The following is a 17,378-nucleotide window of genomic DNA, read 5'->3' as shown; positions in this document are numbered from 1 at the left end:
AGTCGATTGCCTCCAGGTTCCACGCGACACTCCTTTTCTGTCGATGTCTGATACCTTGTATGCAATCGCCAGAGCGGGTTTCCATGCCGCAGTTGATCGGCTATGTTCCCGACTTCTCGACATCCGCTACCACGCGGGCTCGTTCCCGCAAACCCCTTCTGTTGATACACACCATCTGCTGTCGGGTCTCTCTTTTTCCGTCTTCAGACATCTGCATGTTATCGTCTATCGCCTCTTCTCCGAATCGCGGCATGACGCTTGGCAGCGCTCCCTAGGTTTCCACTCGATCAAAAGTTCTTCGATTCGCATGTGTGATTCGTCCTTTTCTCCCTACGCACGACCCCCTCTAGCCCTTTCTTCGCTACTTGCTAGAACTTGTCCTCGCATCGAGACTCTCCGAACCACGCGGGTTACATCTCCGCTTCCTTGTGCTGTTCTTTTGTCTTCGCAGGCGGCCCCGCGTCCGCCCGTACTGACAGTGCGTTAATCTGTGTGCTGAAAAACAGGCGAATCACCGTTGGAAGATGCACCGTGCGAATCCGTGGAAATCACCCCTGCGTGCTCCGTCAAGCGGTCTCTGTCATTGTCTGTTGTCTCACTGTACTCTCCACAGTTTCGGACCGTCTGCATTGCCTCGGCCGCTCCACTGTCTGCCTGTGCGTCCTCGTTGTCTCGGCCGGTGATGTTGTCGATCTGTCGGCAGCTTTCCTCCGCGCTGCCTGGTCCGGCCTCGCAGTCCGCGTTCGCGGCCCCGCCTCTCGTCTCGTCCTTCTGCGTCTCGCCCTCTGCGCTGTGCGTCGTCTCGGCATCGACATCCTTCTCTTCTCTTTTTCCTCCCCCTCTCGCTTCTCTTCTTTTGAACTGCATGCCGGCAAACAGCGCGCCTCCCGCCGCCGGGGCCACGGCCTCTTTGCTGCCTTTCTGCCCGGGCAAACTCTCGCCGGAGCCGACACGTCGCGTCAACGCCTGCTCATTTTCTTCCGCCGATTCCACTTTCCCCCTATCGGGGGAAGCAGACGAGATAAACGAGAAGGAGCTCTGGTGCGTGCCGCTGTCGGGCAAGACCGCATCTCCACTCTCGTCCGAGGGAGCGGAATGTCGATAGAGCGACGGCGCCTGGTCCTCTTCGCCAGCCTGCACGTGGTGTCTATACACCGCAGACGGGTCCTGGAGGCGCTTGCGCTCCTCGCGCAACTTATCGATTTGGCGGCCGGTCTCGTCCATGGCCGCTCGCACATTGCGGATTTGCTCTCGGAGCGCAGGTTCGAGGGAAGAATCGTCGCATGCGCCGTGCTCTTCCTCCTGCAGAAGTTGCTCCTGAAGGAGACAGAGTAAGTCTTGCTGCCGCATCAGCTGATCGCTTTGTTGACGCTCCTCAATCAGCAGCCGGCGCAGGCGGGACGCATGCGGTTCGCTTTGTTGCGGGACTCCTCCAGAGTCACCACGACAGGTCGAAGCCGGTCTGTCGTTCTCTCCCGTCTCTCTGTCTTCTCCGGAATTGCTCCCAAGCACCGTCCTTTGCTCTTCTCGCGGCTCGGCTGCTTCCGCGTCCACGCGCTTCCCCTCAGCGTCTCCAGTGACTCCCCGTGAAGACCGCGGAGAACCCGTGGCCTCTACGAGCCGCCTCTCGTCTCCTGTTCTCTCTTCTTCGCTCGCGCTGGGGGCCACCGCGGCGCTTCCCGTCCTTTCCTCGCCCCGGCACAGAGGCGGCAGATCACCCTCCTTCAACTCGTTCGCTCCGCCCGCCTCTCTTTGAAGTCCCTCTTGCGTCTCGCTTCCGAGCAGGGCGGGGCAGTCTAGACTGTCGGGAACAGACGCAGGCGCAGACGAAGGAGAGACACTGGACACACTGCTTCGCTCAGGGTCGCGCGGCCCCCGGCGGGGACTGTGTGGCGTCGGGCGACAACCCGCCGGGAAGGAGTCGCGGAGCGGAGCGACAGATGTCTCCTCTTTGTCCCGCTTCTCGGCAGGCGACTGCGATCCTGTGACGCGGTCTTCCGAAGTCGACACGTCTTCATCTGAGAAGAACGCGTCGAAAAAGGACTCGTCTGCGACGTTGTCTCTGTCCTCTTCGCCCAAAGACGCCTCGTGCTGGACGTCACTTTCTCCGTGTCTCTCCGCTTCAGGCAGATTGCCATCTCCTTCCGCGTCGCCTTCCCCGTTCTCCTTCCCGTCCTGGACAGCCGAGCTCGTCTTGTTGTCGAGCATCTCGAGTAGGTGGCGATACACCGCGCTTTCCTCGTCCAGTGTCTCCAGGTACAGCTGGCGTGAGTCAAACAACGAGACAAATCACCGGCAAATGATCCACGGACACCAGCCGCAAATCCTCGGCCTTCAGTTCTCCTCAGAAACAACGTGCGGCTTCTGAAATCATTGTACTGCGAACCCGACGTTCTAGAAAAAGGTCTCCATGCACATGTTTATATGCACATGCGTTTATATGTATGCACATGAAGTTTTCTGTAGGATAACCTGACGTCGAGATTGACTCCAGGTTTGGTCCTAGAACGAAAAAACACTTCCATCGGGTTTTGATCGGTCGCAGATTGGATCCAGCTGAGTCTCCTTTTACTACGTAGAAGCCGGAGAGTTTAATCGACATGAACTGCTCGTTTGGCGAGCATCAACAGTCGATCCCCCGAGCAGTAAGAGTGGTTTCAAAAATACATGAATGTTTGTGAGTGCATGATGTACATGCGGGTCTGGGTACGTGTAGACAGAACACAAGCAGATACGGCACACTCCCTACACATCATGTAACACTACAGATAGACAATATGCACCACGTATATGCCTGCACGCATAAATGCATAAATACAAATGCACTTTCAGATACGTCTCAACCGCTGGAGAGAAAGGGAACCCGACAACGAACTGGGCCTTTGAGCGAACGAGGAAAGCATTGCGCCGCTACGCTGTGACCAGAAGACAGAGGAGACACGAAAGACAAAACGAAGAGAGGAACCTCCCTCCAGACTTGCCGACTAGGAACGAGAAGCTGGCGCGCGACGAGAAGGCCAGTGAGCAACGGAGGAAAACGTCAAACGCGAAAAGACGAAAGAGAAGAGGACGCATCAGCCGATGGAGGAAAAGAAACCGAGCACACGCCCGCAAAAGCGAGAGACGTACTGTATCGCGTTCGGAGGGGCAAAGAACTCGCATCTTCTCCAGAAGCCTCAACTGCTGACGAAGCAGTTTCTTCTGCGCTGCTTGATTGTGTCTGTAGTGCTCGAGTTGTGCACTCCGCAGGAGACGCAGTTCAGGCTCCAAGGCGTCGAGACTCTGATATCAAGGGCGAGAAAAACGCAAAGAATCCGGACAAAGTGAGAAAGGGTCGCCACACTACGAATGAAGAGAGACCCGCGAAAAGACGAATGGGACCCGAGGCACGAACCCCCGACCTGGCAAGACACGAGATGCTCAGTGTGGCCTGTGGCTGTATCCAAGCGGTAGTTAACAACTGTAGCTTCAGCTTATACATTCCTCGAGGCATGTGAACTGAAACAGAGAAGCATACGAAAGTGACAGTTGCAACATGCACCATCCTAAATTCCCATCCTGCTACCATCCTTTGTACAGAACTGACACAATCCACGTATACCGTGATAACAAGGTCTAGCTGTGGTCTCTTCGTTTTCAACGCCGCAATTGTACGGAGGATATAGGGTAACTTCGTTGTACCAATCTATATTCGGGGGTAGCGAAGCGCCGTTGGACCGCACTCGGCAACGGCCGCTTGCTGTTTCGCCCACACAGCAGGCACAAAAGCTCCTTCGAGCTGAGACACCCCGAGACGTCCCTCGGAATCTTTTTTTGAGCGTGGAGTCAGTCCAATTCATGGGTTTTCTGCGGGTTCTTCCAGAATGACTGCTCACCTGCTGGCTCTGCCTGATTTCCGCCGTGCATGCGTCGAGCGACGCGTTCAGCGTCTCTACAGCTTCTTGGCATTGCTGGAAAGAAACGGGATCGAAAGGGACAGAACAGGCACGGACCGTCGCCGGCGCCTCTCCCAGCCTCGACCCCGCGGCCCGTAGAGAGCGCGGCAGGCGCGCCCCTCTTCCCCCGCACGCTCCGGCAAAATGCGGGAACGGAAAGATGCGCGCAAGAGCTGAAGGCTCCGATGCATGCGTGGCGACGCGGCGAAAGGAAAAGAAAAAACCACGCGCAAATCCACAAGGAATCTAGTTCATATATATACATATTTGGAAATACCTACCCCCTACCCAATGCCCCGGTTTGTACACCTGAACACGAGCACAGAGACGAAAAGGGCGTGTGAACTTCTCTCTCCTTATCTGTTCCCGTGTTCATCTGAGTCTGCCTTTCAGATGTACACAAACAGACGCGTGTACATAAGCGTGGACACATGCATGGACACCTGCATGCATTCGAAGGTACTCTTGCACAGAAAATACGGTCGTATCAGACATTTACACACTCCCACGTCTCTACATCAATGCGCACAAATCCATGTGCGCATATACTTGTACACATACATGCAGACATAGATGTGCATTTTGAACCTTGTTTATCTCCTCGCACGAATGGATTAGCATCCGCGCGTGGCGCGTACCTTGATTTCCGCGGAGAACGAAGCGGCTTCCTTGAAGTGTCTTGAGGAGACAGCGAGGGCTTTCTCCTGCTCGAGAATCGGGAGGAGAAGTAGCTGTTGCTGCTGCTCGCCTCTTAGTTTCAGGCGTCTCTCCTCCCACTTCCGCAAATGTTCCTGGAGCTCGTGTCGTTCTTCCCCCAGACGGCGCATGCGATCCCTGCGAAGCACAGCGGAAAGAGACAGCAAGGCGCTAGGTCCCATCTAGAAAGCGTGCGACGGCATGCACGGAGGTCTGCCTTCTTGGCCTGGTTCTGTCTCAGTTCCACGGCCGTCGGGGCCCCGAGAGACACAAGAGCGTCCGCTGTCTGCTTGTCTCCTGAACCCCTCGCAAGGCCTTACCAGATGTATTCTTTCTACGATTTCCCAGCCTTTTCTTTCGTTCTCCGCAGACCAAAGAAAAAACCTCTCCCGTCCCCGTTCTTCTCCCACTTGCCGTTTTAGCTCTTCCTCGTTCCCGACATTCATCCCAGTCTCTCTCTGCCCTCTCAAGCCATCTCTCTTCCCTCTCAATCTCTTTTTCCTTAATTCATGTCGCGCTCCCTTTATTCGGTGGGGTTCCACGGCTCTCCCGCGACTCACTGGGCTTCTTCCAGAGCTGCACTGGACAGCGAGGCTCGCAAGTGGGTTTGAACGAATTCCCGGAACTTTTTCAGCCCTCGGAGGAAGCGAAGTCTCTGCGGAAAGGAGGCGAGAGACGCCGACAGGGCCGAGGTCGCCGCTTGGAACCTGCGACACAGGTGCAAAGGGGGGAAAGAGACACCCAGAAGCGAACGTGAGAGAAACCCACGTCGCTGACAAAGAGCGCCCCTCGAAACACAAAGACCGCGCGCCGCAGGCCTGCTAAGCAGCACGCCCAGCCTCTAAAACGCGGAAAAGGCGACCTTACGCCTGCTCTTCTTCCTCGGCGGCTCTTGCGAGCTCGTCGAGTGCGCCGCGACGTCGATGCAGCTGCGGAAAGAACACGGCCACAGAAAGAGAAAAAGACGAGGGGGAATGATGGAAAGCGACGAGGGGGAATGAGGGAAAGAGACGACGGGGAGTGAAGGAAAAGAAAAGACACGAAAAGCACAGAGGGAAGCGAAAGGCGCGAAGAACGAGAGGGCAACGAGCGCAGGAGTGACGCAGCGCAGGCGAGAACGCGAGTGCGCATCCAAAGATGCATGTGCCTCGCCACTCCGCGAAACGGTTTAGTCCAGCTACGAATTGCTCCTTCTGCTCTTCTGCCGTCCACGGCTCGTCTCGTCGGTATCCCCTTGAGCCCGCGGTCCGTCGGCGCTCTCGCGTTTTCTCGCCCACACAAACGCACCTTGTCTTCTTCTTTTTCCAGGCTTTTCTCGTGTTCATGAAGAAGTGCCTGCGCCGCGAGCAATTCCTCCTCCTCCCTTCGAAAGTCCGCCTGGACCCTGAGCGAGAACACATCCACACAGATATTCACCTGACCTTATCAATATATATATATATATATATATATATAGACATATATATACATATATATATATATACATATATATATATATATATATATATATATACATATGTAGAAAAACTTGTACGGAAATGTGTAGACAAAACCACACTAGGCTGTACAGATGCAAATGTGCATTTGCACTTTAGATGGCGACGGAGAGATATTTGCAAATCACGGACGTGTATGCGCATTCACACCCCCCCCCCTTGAGCAGAGAAGTCTGGAGAGATAGGAAGAGGAAGTCTGTGTTTCGACGCGGTCGTCTTTCGCAGGCCTCTGTTATGTCCGCATTATTACCGGCTCCGTTCTTCGCGAAGCTCCGCGATTTTCGCTGCCCGGCGCTCGCACTCTGCCTCGAGAGCCGCCAGCTGCCTCCGCAGGTCTTCCATCTGCGCCTGCGTGTTCCTGCACATACAGGCACCGTGAGCGAGGCGCGCAGAAAGAGGCAAAACAAGTCGGAAGGCAATATAGAATGCAAGACAAAGAATGATTTCCGTGTTTTTCAGATACGTCGCATCCCCCCAGTCGCCCCAACGTACGCCTGGGTGTCGTCCAGCCGATTCAACTCCGCGTTCGTCGCCTCCTCGATCGCCTTCTCGCGAGCAGCCAAGGCCGTGAGTTCCCGCGCCGCAGTTTGAGCCGCCTCCTCGCAGTCGCGAACCCGCTCCTGGAGGGCCGCTGCCTCCTGGAAACCGCAGCGTCAGGTACGGAGCAAAAGAACAGAGAAGAGGCTAACCGGCAAGAGAGAACATACGCGGAACATGCCCGGAAACGAATAAACGCAGACACAAGAAAGCGGCGGTCGCGCGCCCGTTGAGAAAGATGCGCAGCAGACCTTTCTGTCCCTTGTTTCGCTGCTTGTTTCCACGTCGCTCCCATTCATGAGGGGATCTCCCGCCCTTCTCCCTGAACACTGTCAGCACCTGGTTCAGTTTCCGCTCTTCTTCCTCGCGTTTGTTTCTCGCCTCTTCCCTCGCGCGCGCAGCCTCCTGTCTGCGGTGTCTGTCGAGCTCCTGCAGCTGAGCATGCAGTTTGGAGACGGCGTCCAGGAGTTTTGCGGCGATTTCTGCGTTGCCCGCCACTGCACAGAGTTGCGCGCGGCCCCCAGAGTCGAGCAGTTGGTGGACTTTCTCGTCGCGCGCGTCCTCGAGCTTTTGCAGTTCCACGTCGACCTTGGCGGCCGCTTCAAAGTCTTCTCTGACGACATGCGCCTCCTGCTCTTCCTGCAAGGCTTTCTGCGCCTGTTCGAGGCCTTCCAAGTCGGTCAACGTCGAAATTTGTATCTCAACGGAACGCGCGAGACGGTGAATCTGGTCCCGCTGCTGCTGCAAGCAGTCGGCGCGGCAAACGTAGTACCAGGCAGATGCGTCTTCGTCCGCCGGATTCAGCCTCGCGGAGAGAGGCAACGAAGCACGAGGCGAAGACGCGCCTTCTGCATCCACCGACGCAGGCGCGCCGCAGGAGCCTGCAACCTCCAACTTAGGCGCGCCGCAGGAGCCTGCAACCTCCAACTTAGGCGCGCCGCAGGAGCCTGCAACCTCCAACTTAGGCGCGCCGCAGGAGCCTGCAACCTCCAACTTAGGCGCGCCGCAGGAGCCTGCAACCTCCAACTTAGGCGCGCCGCAGGAGCCTGCAACCTCCAACTTAGGAGCGCCGCAGGAGCCTGCAACCTCCAACTTAGGCGCGCCTTGCACAGAGGTGGACGATCGAGAGCGATCGTCAGAGGAGGAGGCCGAAGGTGAAGGCATGGAAGCGAGACGCTTCTGGGGTGCTTCGTCGGCTCCGTCCTGCGTCCGCACTTGGAGTCTCGGACTCGTCTCTCGGTTTGCGCTGTTTGCTCTTTGACTCTCGGCGGGATCGCGCGACGGAGGGACGCGAGCGAGACCAGAAAGGGAAGAGACAGACTGGCTGTCCGGCGACTTCGCGGGTGTTGCGAGGATCTGTTCAGACGGCTCCGAGGGTGCGCGGAGGGAAGAATGCGAGGAACTGCCCGAGTTTCTTCTCTCCATTCGTTCGCCCTCGCCGCAGGACCGGAGCTCGCTGCTCTGCTGGCGGCACATGTACCCCGGGACGTTGACGCTTCGCGGCTTCTTCTTGACGACTCGTGGCGGAAGATCTGCGGGCGCAGAGGCATCGACGGAAGCCGAGAAGTCGAGGCTCTCGAGGGACTTGGGGGGCGGAGGCCTCGCGAAGTCGAAAGCTGCCGCAGACGCAGCGGGAGACACAAAGGACGAGACAGGAGTCGCCTGGGCGTCGGACAGCGCGGATGGGTTTCTCTCGTGGCTAGCAGATCTGGAACGCGCCGCCAAGCGAGGCCCGACAAGAAAAGGGAATGCAGAAGACTGCGGAGACGGGGAGACAGCAGACGAAGATCGCGACGGAGAGACGGAGGAAGGGAGAGACCCTGACGACGCCGGCGAGGCAAAGGGGGAAGAACGCCGCGCACCGCCGCAGTTTTCACGATGAAGCGAAGGGAAAAAAGCTGACACCGGGTTCTGTCCAGAAGGCGCACGGAGTGTGGCGCTCTGCAAGTCCTCAGACCCGCCACCCTCTCCTTTTTCGCCGTCTCGGTCTTCTGAGGTCCCGAGCCTGGCGCTGACAGGCTCTCGAACGTGCTGGCGGAATCCCAGTGTCTCACTCGACAGCCGTTCCGCGGACAAGGGCACGCCTTGTCCCTCGGAAGAACTCGCGACGGCTGCGCGCGCAGTCGAAGGCCGTGCGGCCGAAGACGGGGCAAGTGATTGCGTCGAGGCCGTGGCAGGAGCCCCCGGCTTCTTGACCATCATCCCGGAGAAGAGCGACATTTTTGCGAGACGCCCGGAAAAAGCGCCGAAATTGTGGAAGAACGGCAGAGGCGGAAAGACGGGAAAAGGAAACTGAGACTAAGACAGACATGCGAATCGAAACCGAAACTCAGAATTGAAGATACTGCTGCTGCGTCTGTACACTTACATGCGCCGAGACCGACCTAGACACCCAGAGCGGTGCGCGCAGATATCCTTATCTATACAGGGAAGCCTCTGTAAAAACAGAAATGAATGCATTGCCCGTATGAACGAGGTGCTCCGTCCTCTTAACTTGAATCCCCTGCGCGCTCCAGGGAAACGGGAACTCAGAAGCAGAAGACGATCGGGTTTGCCGAACGAGGCGTTCGCGAGACTCCTCGCCACACAAGTGCGTGCGCTGTAGTAGCAAGTCTCGGGGCGACAGCAGAGAAGACTGGCTGTCCTCACGCGATGAAAAGCTGACGACACAAAAAGAGAGGGGGACCGGGGCAAGCCGCCGAGCTCCGTTTCCACGCGGTCTTCTGTGCAATTAGAAACCATCCACCGCATGTCGAGTGCGTTTTCCACCGTTCGGGTTTGTCCCGCGATCCAGTCACCGCCCGCACGCACGAAACGGACGCAAAAACACGAAAAGGGGAGAGAAAGTGTGCCTTATGCAAGCAGACTCGACGAGGATAGAGTTCAAGAGACAGCTGGAGGGCAAAAAGAGTGGACTGTCAGTTTTCGAAACCAGCTGGAGCCGCCCGAAAAGTGAGACGCCTGAGAACTTCCGATTCCGTCACACTGGAGTATCGCACACGACGGAAAGAACGCTACGCATTTTCAGGAAGCATGTTCCATTAGGGCATGTCAAGACGAGGACAGGCATGGCGGGTACGGCGCAGCATCCTAGAGAAAAAGGCACACCTAAGTTCTTCGGGAAAGTCGCCAACGCCAGCAGCGCTGGGGAAGCAGGCAGCAGGACGGCCGGCAGTCCCGGTGGAAACTGGCGCGCTCAACTTTTCAGGGGAGTTTGTGTAAGTGGTACGGCAACGTGTCTTGTCGGGTCGGCACTTTTCAACGTTTCTTTCTTTCCGCGTGCAGGCAACCGCCACAACCCCCAGGGGACTCTATACGCGTACGTTCTCGAGGTCGGCATGCAGTGCGAGCGAGGCTGGTAGAAACGAGGCTGCAGGTTGTCTTGGACACTCGAGCTCGGATTCGTTGCTTGACCAGTCACTTCCCTCTTGTGAGGGTGGAAGCGCAGTCCGATTGTAGACGTTCTTCGCTCCTGTCGCAGGGGTAAAACGGCGATCGGCTAGCGGTCTCACTCGCGAAGAAAGAGTGCACGAGTCCTCTCGCAGCCCGGGGAGCTGCGCAGAGGACGGTTTCGTTTTTCTGTTGAGAATGCGCGCATGCGCAAACGGCGGGGTGGGGTGCTCGACTGCGTAGCAGCGGGCTCGCAATTGCGCAGTTCTCTAGGGAATCGAAACAGAATCACATTGTTGCTTCTTTTTTCTGCGCAAGTTTGGTTTCCTGTCTGTCGCTGGCGAACAGGGAGACAGCGGGTCTCGCGCATATCGTGGAGTCGCCAGGCTTCGCCGGCGTCAAATCGTTTCCCGTCTTTTATCCCCGCTGTTTTCCCCCCAATGCGATGGCAGCCCTCAGTCGGTTTCCTCTCTCTCTTTTGGTTCCTCGCTAAAAGATCGGCAGAGGTGGATCGCTCCAGTGTCTTCAGTGCGTAATTTGCCGCCTTTTTCCACGAACTTCCGCTCCATTACCTGCCGTCGCCCGTCGCCAAATTAGCGCTCGTTTCGCGACCCCGAGACTGGCACAAAGGGAGAGAGACTGCGGAGAGGCAGCAAGCAGAAAAGCTCGACGATACGTGGCAGAAATCATTCTTGGCGTCATCCCGCCAACGAGGCACAGCAGGTACAATCGCAATTGCACACGGGCACCCTGGAGACGTGACTGCAAAGCGCCCAGACGCCTAGACCGAAGGAAGGTCGGGCGCGCCGTGGAACGGGATCGATCGAGAAAACACACGACGGCTGTTCGCCGCAGCCTTTGAGATTGGTCCCTCCTCTACAGTGTTCCATCTGGAACGCAGCTCGTTTCTCTAAATCCCGAGGACGCAGTGCGGGTTTTCGCGCCGTCCATTCAATCGTTTTCCGCCGCCACCGCGACGCACCCTGCTCCGCTCCTGCAGCACGAGGACGGTTCGTTTTGTTTTCTTGGCTCCTTTCTTTTCTTTACGCATCTTTTGAGAAAGCGTGAGTTGTCGCCGAGTTGTTCCCCCCCGTTGGCGACAGCGCAACTCTGGCTGTAGAGACACCCCACGTGGCCCTCTCCCGTCTTGATTCCCCGTCCGCTGTCTCCGTCCCTTTCGTCTTCCGGGTCCCGCGTTTCGCCTCTTGTTTGCCTTGTGCTTGGGCTTGTTCATTTCATTCTTTTGTTTCCTCACTTTTCCCCTTCCGACTTCCCCCGCTTCGCGGCGCGAAACCGTCCGCCGATCCCGAGCCCCGGTGGTACGACGAACTGTATGAGGCAGCTACACGCGGCGAGTGATTCGATTGTTTTCGCTCGTCCCGTTTTCCTTCATCCAGCATGACGGGGCTGCCTTCCCCTCTGCGCAAACGGCACCCCTCCTTGTCTCTGTCTCCCGCTCCTTGGTCACCGAATTGTTTCGTCTCCAGAGTGCTGTAGTCACTGGGCATTACCACTCTGTCCCGACTTCCGTTATCTTCACAGGTCGCGTCACCTTAGTGGATCAATCTCTTGTTATCGTTTTGTTTCGCGTCGCGGAGAAAACGAAATGGGAATAACGTCAGAGACTCTGTTGCGTGCACAGTGTTAGTCTGGAACGAAAACTTTTTTCGTCCCTGTACAAACGCGCACTCTACGTATATATAAATATATATATATATATATATATATTATATTTATAAATATATATATTTGTATGCAGGCATATATGGAGATGCATCCATACGGAGAGCTATGAAGAGAGCTACGATTTGATTTATATACATTTCTGGGGCTGTACGTAGACGCATCTGCGCCTAAAGTTTCGTGCATGTATCTGAGGGTTTTTCCCCGTAAAGACGCCTTATGCGTGTAGGTGCGCGTGTCTCCAGGTTTTCTAACTCTTCCTTCGTCTTTCCCTGTTTATCTTCTGTCGGTTTCGTTCTCCTCGCCTTTTTCTCGCCGTTTTCGTGAGTCGCGAAGATGGCAGCGGCGGCGCCGAACGCTGCCGCCTCGGCGCTGGAGTCCCTCGCCCAGGCGTCTCCGGCCTCGCTCGCGGGAACGCCTTCCGACTTCACGTGGATCGTGGCTGTCGCAGGCATCACCTGTTTCCTCACTGCCTTTGCGATCGGCGCGAACGACGTGGCAAACACCTTCAGCAGCTCTGTCGGCTCGCGGGCCATCCCCCTCTGGGCGGCGATCGCCATGTCTGCGGTCTTGGAGACAGTTGGCGCCACTCTCCTCGGCGGCGCCGTCACAGACAGCATTCGCTCCAAAATCATCGGTGAGAAACACGGCTCGCGTGAGCGTTCCAGTCGCAGTGCCCGGGTCACTCCAAACTCCTGCATGCACCCTCAAGCATCCAGAACGCGCTACGCGGCTATCACGCGTACCCTGGGATGCATCTCACAACCTGCTGGTTTGGAACTTTCACGCCCCGGCCGCGCGCGCCTAGAGGACAGTACGCTCGGAACCCTTGCGCGCATTCGAGGAACTTGCGATTTTTTGCGCGGGCACTCGCCACCCAAACGAGGCGTCGTTTTCGGCCTCTCCTGATTTCGGCAGATCTGATGCTTCGATTCACACATGGATTTGGTTTTTCTCTGGATTTCTCCGGGAAGTGCCTCGCGGAGACGCAGAGGGGAAGCAATTGGCGCATGTGTGCGCGTCGGAACCCCCCCCAAAATACCTACCTGTGTGCGCGGACTCAGAGACATCAAATATACCTACCAGAGCTCTGGCCTCGCGGTGGCCCTTCCGTCCCCCCCCGTTCTCCTTCCCATTCTCTTACCTCTGTTTGCAACCCCTCAGGGAAAATCATATCGGCGCCAGACGCAAAAAGTATACACAGTTATCGTACATATATTCATACATATATTCATACATATATTCATACATATATTCATACATATATATATATATATATATATATGTTTATAAATGTATATGTTTGCATCTGTGCGCGGGGTTCTTGGTGAGGTGTGGTGTCGAGGTCTCACCTTTTTCTGTGTCTTGTTCGTTTCGCGTGTGACGTGCGTTTTCAGATTTTGAGGTTTTTCGAGAGACGCCTTCGATCCTGATGACGGGGATGCTCTGCGCGTTGATTGGCGCCGGGCTGTGGCTCTTCCTCGCGAACCACTTGGGCTTGCCTGTGTCGACGACGCACTCCATCATTGGAGCGCTCCTCGGCTTCGGCTTGGCGTCCGGCAATGTCAGCGCAGTCAAGTGGAGTCAGGTGGCCTTCATTGTCGGGTCGTGGATTGCCGCGCCTCTCGCGGCGAGCGTCGTCGGCGCCTCCATTTTCGTCTGCATGCGCCGCCTGATTCTTCGAAGCCGCCAGCCGCTCCGGCGCGCCAAGCGCTTCCTCTGGATCTTCATTTGGCTGATCACGCTCACCTTCTCGGTCTTTCTCGTCTTCAAAAACTTCTTTGAAATCGACACCAGTTGCGAGCAGGTGAGAAAGCGTTCGGCGTCCTGCTTGTCTCCGACGCTCCGCGCCTCTGCGGGATGTACTCGCTCGCTGGTCTCGTCCCTGGCCGTTTTTCTCTCGCCGTCCCGTTTCCCTCTTTCTCTGTTCCTCACCTTTTTCCCACTTGCGTGCGACTCTCTGTCCTCAGATGATGCCGTCTGGCGAGGTGGAGCGCTTTTCTCCGTGCCGCATTTCGCGGTGGGCAGACGCTCACGCTGGCCCCTCCGTCGGAATTGCGCTCGGTCTCTCGGTCGTCCTGACCGCTGTGATTTCCTGCCTAGTCTACCGCTTCGCGTTCTACCGGGTGCAAAGCTACCGCCGGCGCCAGCAAGAGAAGAAGGGGAGCTGCGACGACCGAGGCTCAGGGCCGGCGGGAGAGGAGCGCCCGTGGCTGGGTCGCGGAAGGTCTGCGGGGCTCCTCGCGACGCCGCGCTCCTTCGCTTCCAAACCCGACGAGGCGAAGAGCCAGGTCGAACGCGACGACAGGCAGCGGCCTTCAGAACTGGACCAAACTCAGCGGTCCATGGACCCGCGCCACGCGCCGACCTCGCCGCACGACCTCCCGTTCGAGGAGTGTATGGACACCCGAGCCGACAGCGTACACACGGCCGACGGCGCTCGCAGTGGGCTCGCTTCGAATGGAACGGAACTGCACGAGATTCGGCATCCGCTTCGCGGTGACGCAAAGGTAAATGAGAAGAAAGGGACACTAAAAATACGGAGCAGGGGGTGCGGAGGCGTTACCTTTTTTCCCCGCAGAAAAACAGCAGCATGCCGCAGGCCGTCCACGCCTTACCGATGTCACTTGCGTGCACGTCCTGCTCTTCTTCCCCTATATATATATATATATATATATATACATATATACGTCTGTATTTTGTCCATGTGTTTCTTCGTTGGTATGTGGAATATACACTGTGCATATGCATCGAAAAGCATATGTGTATGTGTAGAAGAAGGTGTGGACTGCGAGAAGGCAGTTGTGCATGCTTGCATTTCGGTGTGCGTTTGTTTTCTTGGTGCAGCGCGAGACATGTGACGAGGCAGGTTCTCCACTTCCCGAGCGCAGTTTGCTGAATTTTTCTCGGGCTCTGGCTCAGCAGGACGCCCACGCTTTTTTCCAGAATTCGCCTGAGCACACCGCTCCCCCGCTTTTGTCATCTTCGTCGCTTCTCCAGTTCTCTCCCGTCTCTGCTCCTCGCGCTATCCAGTCCGTCCCGCGTTACCAGCGGGCGGCTTCGGACTCGCTCTCGCTTTCCCCGGCGTCTGCGTCGCCTTCCCCGTTTTTCCGAGCTTCGTCGCCGGAGTCGCCGCGCGCCTGCGCGTCTCCGGCGCACATGTCTCCGTGTCTCCCTCGCGTCTTTTTCTCCACGGCCGCGCACGCGTTGCCGCAGCGGGAACTGCTCAGCGACACGGACGCAGACACGCCCGACGGGCCTTTGCACAGGCGGCGGCCGGGCGGCGACGGGCCCGCTGGCCCGGCGAAGGGCGCGGAGCGCGCGCCGCGTGACCCCAAAGGCGAGGGCGAGGCTGACAGTCTCTCGCAGTTCGTGATCGTCGCAGCGCAGAGCCCAGAGACGGAGCAGGACGACGAGGGAGTCTCTGGGGGCAAGCGCGTCGAAGGCGACTCTCGCATAACGCTGAAGGTTCCGCCGCACGAGGCGCGAGACGGTCACGAAGAGTCTTTCTTCGCGCCCACACTGACTCATGACGACAACGGCCTGTTGTTCATTCCAGGAGCGGAAATTGGCGCGTCCGTCACGTCGGAACTCGGAGACGAAGAGGAGCCCCCCAAGACCTGGAAAGGAAAGCTGCGAGCGGCGTGGCGAAACATGCCGTGGTTTAAAGATATCCACGCAGAGGTGAGAACTCAAGAAGAGGGTGCGTGACGTTTTCCAGCTGCCAGTTGCATGCGCCCGTGCGTCCACAAGCTTCGTGGGCGCTCGCCAGGAATGAGGGCGACTTAGCGAGCGTCGGGGGTTCAGGCGTCGACTGCCACGGAGAGAGGTGTGCGGCTCGGGGCAAGCGCCGTTCCGGATCGGCGGCCGCTCGATCCCTTCGCCTGTGCCTCGGCCGCCTTTGCGCCGTTTCCGCCTCTCAGAGAGTGCTTGTGCGGGGCCGTGCGTGCGATCTCAGGGCTCCAGAGGTGACCCATGCGTTTTTGAGGCGTGTGCGTCTCGTCCCTGCGGCGGCTTCGTCGGGCCGCTCCCATCTCCAGGGGAACCGTCTCGGGTACTTTTTGCCTTTCGCTGCGTGCCGTGGGATCTCTGCCCTGACCCAGGCTTCCTCTGATCTGTCTCTCCCCTTTGCGTCTTTTTCCCTTTTCGCTAGGGGAGCACCGAAGACGAGCTGGTTGCGCAGCTGCAGACTGGCGCCGAGGTGTTTGACACCGAAACGGAGTTGTTTTTCTCGGCGTGTCAAGTGGTCTCTGCATGCATGGGGTGCATCGCCCACAGCGCGAATGACACAGCGAACGCGATCGGGCCCTTCGCTGCGATTCTGACCGTGTACCAAACCGGCGTCGCAGACAGCGAAATCGGTTCGCCGTGGTACATTCTTCTCTTTGGTGGTCTGAGCATGTCGCTGGGTCTCGCGCTCCTCGGCTACCGAGTCATCAAAACGGTTGGAGTGAAGCTGGTCAAAATCACCCCCGCGCGAGGCTTCTCCATGGAGCTGGGAGCAGCATGGGTAAGGCGACGCCCTGGCTTCTTGGCCTCGAGGAAAGAAAGAAACAGGTCTGCACGCACGTAGCAGGCCTGTGCTCACACCGGGGACGAGAACCCTGGCGCTTTGCATGCGTCGAAGGACGCCCCCCCGCGCGGCAGATCCTTTTCCGCGCGTGCTGCCCACTCCTTGCGGCGACAAAGGGTGGGAAGAGGCAGCCGATCTGACCGGCAGCTCTTTCAGGTGCCTCGTCTTCTTCTCCCTATGCGCTTTCTGTCTCCTGCGCGTGTGCGTTTCAGACCGTCTTGATATTTAGCGCAGTCGGCGTCCCGCTGTCGACGACTCACTGCGCCGTCGGCAGCACGGTCGGCGTGGGCCTTATGGAGCCCAGAAACCCCCGGTCGGCGGAGACAGGCGACGGGCCGGCGTGCGACGAGGCCGAGGGCTCGAAGCGATCTGCGAGGTGTCCGTTTGTCAACACAGCCTCGGTCAACTGGAAGCTGTTTGGCGGAGTCTTCGTGTCCTGGATCGTCACGATCGCCTTCTCTGGTGAGTTGCAAGCGATAGGGCTTGCGCATTCTAGTGTGTTACGCAACGGTTTGCCTTTCTGGAGTCGCACTCCGCAGCAGAGCGGGCTACCTGCGGCGGCAGGCGAGCGGAAACGGGTTTTTTTGCCAGAGACCTGGCGCGCAGGAGGTGTCTCGGAACGGAAAACGCCGTCGGACCGCATTCTTTTTGCATTGGTTTCACGAAGAGAGTGGAAACGCATGCAAAAACGAAAGTTGCCCTGGAACGTGCCCACCCCCGAGTTCCGGGAACGGATGGTCTCTGCGTAATTTCCCACGCGTGGAGGCGGTCGTTTCTGTCGGCGGGAGTTCTGCAAGGCGCTTCGCGTATCGGCGTGTTCTAGGACCTCGCGTTGTCTTTTCTTCACAGTTTCTCTTTCCTTCACAGTTTATATGTGTCCACAGAAATGTGTAAAGCGTCGACAGGTGTCCGAAACGCGGTTGCGTCTCCGCACCCACGAGCGTGTGTCTTTCCGTGCAAAGTGGACTTTTTGTCTTCCCGGTGTCTGCCTTCTCTTCTTGTTCAGCCCTGGTGACCGCCGCGCTCTTCTCCTTCGCCGCCTATTCACCGCGCATGGTTTCCCAGTAG

General features: G+C 57.6%; 2 protein-coding genes across 2 annotated transcripts; one reads left to right on the top strand and one right to left on the bottom strand.

Moving 5' to 3' along the window:
- Nucleotides 1–483: 483 nt before the first annotated feature.
- NCLIV_016490 (conserved hypothetical protein) lies at nucleotides 484–8,884 on the bottom strand (the record flags this gene model as incomplete). The annotated part of the gene is made up of 10 exons (XM_003881841.1): nucleotides 484–2,262; nucleotides 3,130–3,282; nucleotides 3,876–3,950; nucleotides 4,574–4,769; nucleotides 5,192–5,338; nucleotides 5,499–5,560; nucleotides 5,919–6,015; nucleotides 6,378–6,485; nucleotides 6,620–6,765; nucleotides 7,004–8,884. 10 exons carry the CDS (start codon nucleotides 8,882–8,884, stop codon nucleotides 484–486), a joined length of 4,644 nt encoding a protein of 1,547 aa, XP_003881890.1.
- Nucleotides 8,885–12,073: 3,189 nt separating this feature from the next.
- NCLIV_016480 (hypothetical protein) lies at nucleotides 12,074–17,378 on the top strand (the record flags this gene model as incomplete). The annotated part of the gene is made up of 7 exons (XM_003881840.1): nucleotides 12,074–12,374; nucleotides 13,135–13,544; nucleotides 13,708–14,247; nucleotides 14,585–15,421; nucleotides 15,891–16,247; nucleotides 16,523–16,772; nucleotides 17,317–17,378. 7 exons carry the CDS (start codon nucleotides 12,074–12,076, stop codon nucleotides 17,376–17,378), a joined length of 2,757 nt encoding a protein of 918 aa, XP_003881889.1.

Source organism: Neospora caninum, chromosome VI, assembly GCF_000208865.1.
Source record: "Neospora caninum Liverpool complete genome, chromosome VI".
Classification (NCBI taxonomy): Eukaryota; Apicomplexa; class Conoidasida; order Eucoccidiorida; family Sarcocystidae; genus Neospora; species Neospora caninum.
Note: the sequence above shows the minus strand (reverse complement) of the source record. Positions and strands in the feature narration are given on the sequence as shown.